This window comes from Elaeis guineensis, chromosome 4 (assembly GCF_000442705.2).
Source record: "Elaeis guineensis isolate ETL-2024a chromosome 4, EG11, whole genome shotgun sequence".
NCBI classification, from domain to species: Eukaryota; Viridiplantae; Streptophyta; class Magnoliopsida; order Arecales; family Arecaceae; genus Elaeis; species Elaeis guineensis.
The window spans coordinates 123,474,516-123,483,424 of NC_025996.2; the positions used below are offsets into that span (position 1 = coordinate 123,474,516).

Sequence of the window (8,909 nt, forward strand, 5' to 3'; positions counted from 1 at the left end):
GCATCCTATATTTTTTAGCATGTATTGAGATGTGGAGTTGTGAAGGGAGGCAGAATCCTGTAAGAGTCTATGATCACTAGGACTGTTTACCCCACCTCCTTACATGCCTACAAAAGGAGTTTTTATGGTTTCTTTTATGTGTGTAAAATATCAGAAGAGAGCTCTTCATGTGGTGAAAGTTTGGGCAAGGTTTATGACATAAAAAATAGAGAAGAGGGTCCTCTCTCTTGGGGTGTGCGCAAAAATCTAAATTTCAGATTTTTGGTTTCAAGGGTTTGGGAAGAAACAAAAAATTAGAGAAAAATTATTTTTTTCTCTATCTTTCTTTCACCTCTTAGGGCGTAGATCATTTTCTCCATCCTTGAGTGTTGGACTTCGATATTGTGAAGTATTTTACTGGTGTAGTAGATTGATCGATAGATTCGATTCTTATCCTCCTGGATGAGCACCGAACTAACTGCTTCTGTGAAGTTGCCAAGTAAAGATACAATGTCTCTCCAACCCTTGGTTTTGTGAGCAAAGATAGAGAAGCCAAGTATTATTTCAAGTCTTCGAAGGATTGTCGGCATTCATCCGACCATGAGAAATTCTTCATCTACGCAAAGTTTTGAAGAAGGGCAAGCATCTCTCAACCAACTTAGAAATAAATCGACTGAGTGCAGCAATCCTTCCATTGAGTTGCTGTATCTCTTTCTTTGAACTCAGGTACTTCATGTTGATAATGGCTTTAATTTTTTCAGGATTAGCCTCAATTTCTCATTGTGAAATAAGAAATTCAAAGAATTTTTTGAAGGTTACCCCAAATGCAAACTTAGTCAGGTTTAATTTCATCTGATATCATCGGAGTGTGTCGAAAACTTTCTCCAGGTCCCGAACATGATCTGAAGTTTGAGAGCTCTTCACCAGCATGTCGTCCATATATACTTTCATATTTTGTTTGATCTGTATGTTGAAGATCTTGTTGACGAGCCATTGATATGTAGCGTCAGTATTTTTCAGACCGAAAGGCATTACTTTGTAGCAGTATATGCCTTTGTCGATCACAAAAGTCATGTGCTCTTCATCTTTTGATGCCATGTGAATTTGATTATATCTAGCGAAGGCATCCATAAAACTCAAAAGTCGGTGGTCAGAAGTCGCATCAACCAATTGGTCAATCTTCAGCAACGAAAAGCTGTCCTTTGGACAAGCTACATTTAGATCGATATAGTCGATGCAGATCCTCTACTTTTCATTGGCTTTTCTTATCATTACCACATTGGCAAGTCAGTCGGGATATGTAGCTTCTATGATAAAGTCTGCTACGAGGAGTTTGTCGACTTCTTCATCAATGACTTTTTATCTTTCAGAAGTAAAAAGTCGCTTCTTCTATCTCACCGGCTTAACATTTGGGTTGATGTTAAGTCGGTGAGTTATTATTTCTGAAAAAATTCTGGACATGTCGGTGGCCGACCAAGCAAAAATGTCGGTGTTGGCTCTGAGCAATTTAATTAGTTATTGTTGCTCTGAGTCGGGTAATTGTGATCCAATTCAAATCATTTTCTTAGGATCTTCTTCTTTTAATGGAATGGAAACCAGTTGTTCAGCTGGTTCACCCCTCTCCTGATTTTCTCTTTGGTCCAATTTGTCAATAGGTAAAGAGTCTTCAGGTTTATTATTTTGGATGGAGATAAAGAAACAACGTCGGATGAGTTATTGATCTCCACGTATCTCTCCGACTCTATATCTTGTCAAAAATCAGACTAACAAATGGTATGTCGAAACCACTGCTCTCAGAGCATTAAGCCCAAGTCATCCAAGTATGACATTATAAGTCGAAGGTACTTGAACCACTGTGAATGTTATGAAAATAGTGCTTTGTTGTGGTTCGATCTCAACAGTTAAAGAGAGAAAAATTTCTCCCTCCACTGTGATAGCATCTCCTATGAAACCAACCAGTGGCGTCGAGACTCTTTTGAGTCAGTCAATCGACAGTCATATTCAAAAAAAAGTCAAACAAAATATCAGTTGAACTTTCATTATCTACAAGGATTCTTTTTACATCATAGTTTGCTTTTGTTGTCGAAACAATAACAGCATCATCATAGGGAGTCTGAATTCTTCAAATATTTTTTTTCCGAAAAAGTTATTACATTATCGAGTCATCGTCACTTTGCCGACTCATCTTTGAAAGTTGCCCCCCATTCAGTCATCCAAAGATCATGTTGATCACTCCTGCAGTCGGTTGATTATTTATAGCTTTTTCAATTTGCAGTTGAGGTCGTCGATCAGTAAGAGGTTGAGTCGGTGGATCTCTCTGATATTTTCTGAGGTAGCATCGTCGAATCAGGGCTTCTATCTCATCCTTGAGCTAGATGTATTATTCTGTATCATGACCGTGATCATGATGGAACTGACAATACTTCCTCCGATCGCGGTTCCTTGGTAACGCTTTCATCGGTGGAGGGTGTCGTAAATATTCTACTTCTTCGATCTCCATAAGGATCTGTGCATGAGGAGCGAAAAGAGGAGTATAGGAGTCATACCTGTCGTAATCCGGCCTTGGACTCCGTCGTCAGGGTGAAGCTCGCTTATTGGACGGTGGCCGACTTGATTTGGCTGGAGCTTCTTCTTTCTTCTGTTTCTTCTTCTTTTGACTTTTGCTTTTTGTTTGGCATCGATCAGAAGCTCCTTCATCTGCACGCATATATTTGTATGCACGCTCTAGAAGTTCGGCATAAGTCTGAGGAAAAGTTTTATCCAAAGAATATGTGAATCGAGATTTCCTCAGACCTCTTTTTATGATCGAGATAGTCATGTTTTCATTGAGGTCTTTGACCTTAAGCGTGGCCGTATTAAAACGAGCCACAAAATTTCAAAGTGTTTCAGTCTCTCCTTGCTTAATCGAGAAGAGACTATCAGAAATTCGTGACGGTCTTCGACTAGTACTGAAGTGAATCATGAAGGAATGTTCTAGCTATCCGAAAAAATATATACTTTCCGACTGAAGTCCGAAGTACCAGGCTCGAGCAGCTTTCCGAAGAGTTGCCGGAAAGCCGATGCATAGGAGGGCATCGATCGTCTCCTGAATCATCATGAGAGCTTTGTAGCTCTCAAAGTGATCGATCGGATTGGTAGATCCATCGTATGGCTCCACCTAAGGCATTTTAAACCGAGATGGGATCAGTTGGTCCAAAATGTGCCGAGAAAGTGGTTGGATGGTGTGAAAGTCGTAGTCATTGAAGGATTTCTGACCTTCCATTTGAAGTTGAGCGAGTTGGTGAATTGATCTCCTAAAATTTACATTCATAATCATCGAATCACCGTTGAAAAACTCCAGGGGTAGAACTACCCGACGAGTTTGAAGGAGACACAGAGGACGTTCGCAGTCGTTTCTCCTTCCTAATACTATTGAGATGGAAAGGAGAGGGACAACGTCAGGAGCAATAAGTGGCATGCCGAGAGTATCGAGAATGTCGTTGTTCATCTCGACGGAGAAGTCGAGATGGTCGCTTCGGAGAAGGAGATGGTGATCGTCGTGGATGACGGCGGTTGTGTCTGGATGGCACTGATTGTACCACCATTGTTCCGTCGATAGCTGTTGCTGCTGGATTTGTTGATGTTGGAGACTTTTGACTGCCTCCGTGAGGACGTTCATCTACTGCACGAGTGCAGTGATCTGGACGTCCGTGGTGATCACAGGACGTAAAGAACTAGGCTCTGCTACTGGAGGAGGGGAGGAACCTCTTTCCGATGGGAAGAGTGTCTCGCCGACCTAGTTGCAGTAGAATGCTAAGCCCTAGTTTTCTCCATAATGAATACGATTGCTGCCCCCCTACCTGGTGTGTCAATCTATTGCGGCCAACTCTCCGTCGCCTGTCGTAGGAAACGAACACCTGCAAAACAGCATCCACACAAATCGGATTTGTGTCCGGTGGGGACCCTCCGATGCCTAAGTCAGAGAGAAAAGTTGGTGAGCAGGAGTTAAATGTAAGCAATAATAGAGTTTTGGCCCAGAGTTGGCTTATCAATCCTGTCTCTCTTACTCCCTTTTATAGATGAGATTTTCGTAACCGTCGGATGTGGTCCCGTATTTTATGGCGCTAAATCATCGGACCATAATCGTGTAGTGAATCGTTAATTCCCACTGATCATGCCGTGATATGCGGTCGGTAACCGTTCGTGACGGTTATGGTATGTTGAGCAGATTATTCGACCATATGTCGGTAGAACCGATCATATGTCGGTAGAATCCATGAGCGACCATCGACTAGTAGTTCTGTTATGCCGATGATCTAAGTCGTCCGCTATCGATCGATAGTAATTGAATCATTAGTCGATCAACCGGCAATAAGTCGGTGCGGTTTGCTCAGTTGGTTGATGAAGAATCAGAACCACATATTCAGCCGATGTAAATCGAATTTATATGTCCGATCGATCGGCTGTAGTTAAATCGAAGTCGGTAGTTGGTTGACCTGCATCGAGAGTTGATTGACTTACCCTAAGAGAAGAATATAAAACTTGAGAGCTGAATATATCCAAATATCTACAAAAGATAAGATCCGTTTTAATGGCTTTTGATGATTTTGAGATTAAGCAGCTTCCAAGGTCAGGAAACACAAAAGCCAACTATCTTTTTAAGCTAGCTTAGGATGGAAAGCTTCTCGAAGATCAAAAGGAGGCTAAAAAACTCAAAAAATACTGGGCAACTTGCGATAACTTCATTGAAGGTAGTCTAATTAATGGACAACCAAAAGTAACGAACAAAACAACCTTGCAAGGCTTAAGAACAAGACTAAACCGAGCTGAAGGTCTTTGGGCTAATGAACTTTGCAATACCTTTTAGGCATACCGAGCATGTTGTTATTTAGACTCACATCAAGTATTTATTTACCAAGATAAAACCGTTAAGAAGAGCACGCCAAGTCATGCACAATCATAAAGATCCATTGTGAGTTACTGATAGGAATAGCCAAAGTTTCCAAGCGCGAAAAGGTCAAAATCCTCCAAATTAAGGAGAGGAAAAAAAAAACATAATACAACTAAACGGGCAGCGGGCAGCAGATCACGGTATCTTGGAAAAAAACGGTAATATTAATAACTATAGTAAAGAATTAAGAATATAAAGGTTACTCTGCGTCGGTACACAAGTTTTCATCATCATCTATCCCCTTTCACTTCCCAAATTCGAAGAACAACTTTGGAAAAAAGAAAATAAAAAACCGACATAAAATCTTCAAGCCCCAAAACAGCCGGCAAGGTGAGGGAGGTGGCTGTGGTGGTGCGCGGCGGCGGTGGCCGCGGAGTCACGGTTAATGGTGTCCCGGACATGACGGAAGTGATCGACGCCGCAGGGAATGGTGATGGCTCCGCTCTGCTCATATCCGAACTCCTCCTTCGCCTGGTGCAGCAAGGCCATGAAGAGCGGGTGCTTCAGATAGTCCACAGGCACCTCGAACCGCTGCTGCTCCTCCCCTTCCTGCCCCACCCTTATCCCCACCCACCCTTTAGGTGGCATCGTCGTCGCCGGACTCTTTCCCTTCTCATGCCCGTGCCTGTGGCCCAGGTGCATCGCATGAAGGTGAAAGCTTCGCAAAAGATGGTGATTCTGGTGGTGGTGTTGTAAATGATGATACTTCTCTTCACCTCTCATTCTTGGAAGAAAAGAAAAGAAAAAGAAAAAAAAAAAAACCTCCAAGACGGAAAGAAACGAATAGAAAGTACCAAGAGGACCGGAAAGAAGGCCAAGAATAAAGAAATTATATAGATAAAGCTGTGAAGTTGGGAAAGAAAAAAGTTAGAGGTTTAGATAGAGAAAGGCCAAGGATCGGAGCTGGAGATAGCAAGGCGGGAGAGGGTGAGAGAGGAATCGCAGAGAGACGCAGGGACGTGGGACATTATCGAGGCCCTTTTGACAAGTCTTGGCAAGTTTAGCTGGTGGAGGAATTCGAAGCATATCAGACAAGGCTAGATGGGTTTATATAGGAGTTGGAAACTTTAGAGGGGGATTAGGATCCGCTGCGTAGTTTGCAAGTCAGGGCTCGGGAAGCCGCCTTCACAGGTAGGTCAAGCTCTTACCTTCGCGCGTTTTCTCCGCAACGTTCTAAACGCGGTTCAACACGGTTATGGATGCAAGCCAAGTCAACTATCGTAGGACACGTGCCAGAAAGGTAGTGCATCCGAGGTTCACGGGTGTTGAGGAATCGGCAAGAAGAGGAGAAGGGTCAAGGTGAAGGCGTCGTTGGATGGAGAAATTGTTGGTTGGACCAGTCCAACAAATAATTTTTCACCACATTGTTCCTGTTTTTGTTTATCTGGAAACTATGGTTGGTGACGTTTTTCTCCGAAACAATCTGGAGAGTTCCAGGAACTCATAAGGAAATCAACCATAATCCCATGTTCAAGCCTCCATCATGTGCGGTAGCAAGCATGGCCCTAACATCAAGTCCACCTTGGTGGCACTGCCTATGAGGTCATGTCTTATGTCTCAAACCATATGTTCATCAATGCTGACCTTTTAATGTTCAGTAACACTTTCCTTGATATGAAAGTTGAATCGGAGAACGGATGGATAGACAGATCTTCCCCTCTATTTGATATAAGAGGATGGATGGATTTTTTTTTTTTTTTTTTTTTGGTATAGGATGAATATAAGGAAGAATAATGATATTTGTGCAATATTTTACTGAGCTATTCTTTGATTAAAATATTTATTATTATCAATTTAAAATACTTATTTATACTATAAAATTAGAACAACGTATAAACCAATAATTTTTATAACTTATAATTATATAAAAATATATAAATATTTAATTTTAATTTAATTTAATAGATGATTTTATAAATTAATTATATATAAATTAATATATATATATAATAATTATATAAATAACTAACTAATTTATAATTTAATCTAAATAGTTAATTAATTTTGTATAAATAGTTAATTAAAAATAATAAATATAAATAAAAAATTATAAGATCATTTTAATTATTTATTTATAATTATGAAAGTTATGTACTAAAAATAGAATAATTAGTAATAAAAAAATTGATAGTGTAGGATTAATTGTGTAGATAAAATAAAATATATATAAATAAAATAAATAAAAAATTAAAGAAGTGTTATAATTTTATTCAAAAATTAATAAAAAATAATATTGTCAATATAAGAATTCAACCCTCACATGCTCTATCCATCCATCTTTGTCTCATCCCAGTTTGAGAAGATGCAAATTGATGAGTCCGCGTGGATAGATAATCCCTCATTTTTATTGATCTTCTTTAAAATTTTTTGAACTAAACCGTAAATGAAGGTCATCTATCTTTCCCCTCATGACTCCAACCAACTACAAGATAAATGTCAATAAATATACAACACAGTGAAGGTTAGATTTAGGTCGGAGAAGCGCTTGGAGAACTTTATTGTACAACTGGACATAAAGCAGGACCATTGGTTTCATTGCAGACATATGCCTCATTGTGGAAGTTGTTGACCACGTAAGTGGCGATGGGATTGGGACCATGGTAAGGAAGTAAGGGGCGGTTGCTGATAATAATATTGACGCATGGTTGGTGGATATTGCTGGTAGACTACTAAATGGAGAACCCATTTGTGACGGGCTGTTGTACGACAAAAATGCAACAAAAATAGGACACGTGACCCTTAAAACTAGGATTTCATGATAAAATAAATATTTAGACAATACTATTTACTCACTTTTAGTAAAAAATTAAGAATTACATATTTATTAGCCAGAATATTCATTTCGTCATAAAATTTGAATATTTTGGATCGAATTACCATTTTGATCATCAAAAACTAGTTTTAGCGAGAGGGCATTGGCGACAAATGCGGCAATAAAATATTTTTTATCACCAAATATTTTAGGTGACTAAATTTGTTTTCTACGAATGAAATTTTTTTGTGATTGAATGTATATATATAAATTCTTATAGTGGTGTGGCAAGCTATAGCATTTTTCTTTCTCATAAAATCAAGTTGGTATATGTTCGATCTAAAGTTACTACATTTAATGTAAATGAAAACCGGAGCACAGCGCAACATACCTCATGAGTTGGAGGCAAAAAAAATTGCAGACATATTTGGTGAGAACATTTACATCAAGGTCATTGCACAAGCTGTGGAATGTGGATACCTTAACAATAGGAAACAAGACAATTCAAGTTGTATTCTACTCTCTTTTCCTTCAATGATGCGAAGAACTTTTCACCTTGGTGGGAAAGAGCTTTCTTGAATTGGATTTTGAGGCCAACAACTTCTCAAAGTCAGATACATCCCTGAATCTTGCATACCTTGGTATTATAGCATTACATAACATTATTCTCCATTATTGCTAGAATTCCAATCCCCGACCTAGTGTAGCCTGATGACATCAATCTATGTCCCATTATCTCTTTCAAACATTTCATCAAACACCTATCTGTTTCCTTTGTCTTATCTTAACGGTATAAAACTATCAATCTAGCATAAAGTAAAATATGGGATTTAAAACCGATCATCCAAATCTTGTCATGAACAACCTCTTCAAGCCAAAGAGTTGATATTTGCATGCAAGTCTTGATCAAATACAAGAAGGTATAATCTATGGACAAGAGATCAACATCCGCTACAATAGCCAGGTTGCCAACCCTATCTTCTTAAACTACTTCATCACTGCTAAAGTTGCCTTATTTCTTAAGCCACATGGCAACCTCTGATGCCACCTTTCTCTAATAGCCTGTTCAACTCCACCTACCTCTTTATTTTCTCCATGTATAATTCTTGGCACAAGTTAGTAGTTGATTGCACAGCTAGCTTCAGCCCAATCACTCCTTCAGGTGGGCTAAACTAGGATCAGCTACCGGATCAATGATCTCTTGGCTATCTATCTTGTGATATAGCATAAATTTTAAAAATCACAAAA

The 8,909-nt window shown here is 39.3% G+C and overlaps 1 protein-coding gene across 1 annotated transcript; it reads right to left on the reverse strand.

The window, feature by feature from the left end:
* Positions 1 to 5,052: 5,052 nt before the first annotated feature.
* LOC109505080 (auxin-responsive protein SAUR32) lies at positions 5,053 to 5,980 on the reverse strand. The gene has a single exon (XM_019847002.3). It carries the CDS (start codon positions 5,630 to 5,632, stop codon positions 5,216 to 5,218), a length of 417 nt encoding a protein of 138 aa, XP_019702561.1. The 5' UTR covers positions 5,633 to 5,980; the 3' UTR covers positions 5,053 to 5,215.
* Positions 5,981 to 8,909: the final 2,929 nt, after the last annotated feature.

Excerpts from the sequence above, each read along its gene's own strand:
- LOC109505080 (XM_019847002.3), bottom strand. The coding sequence starts at position 5,632 with ATGAGAGGTGAAGAGAAGTATCATCATTTACAACACCACCACCAGAAT.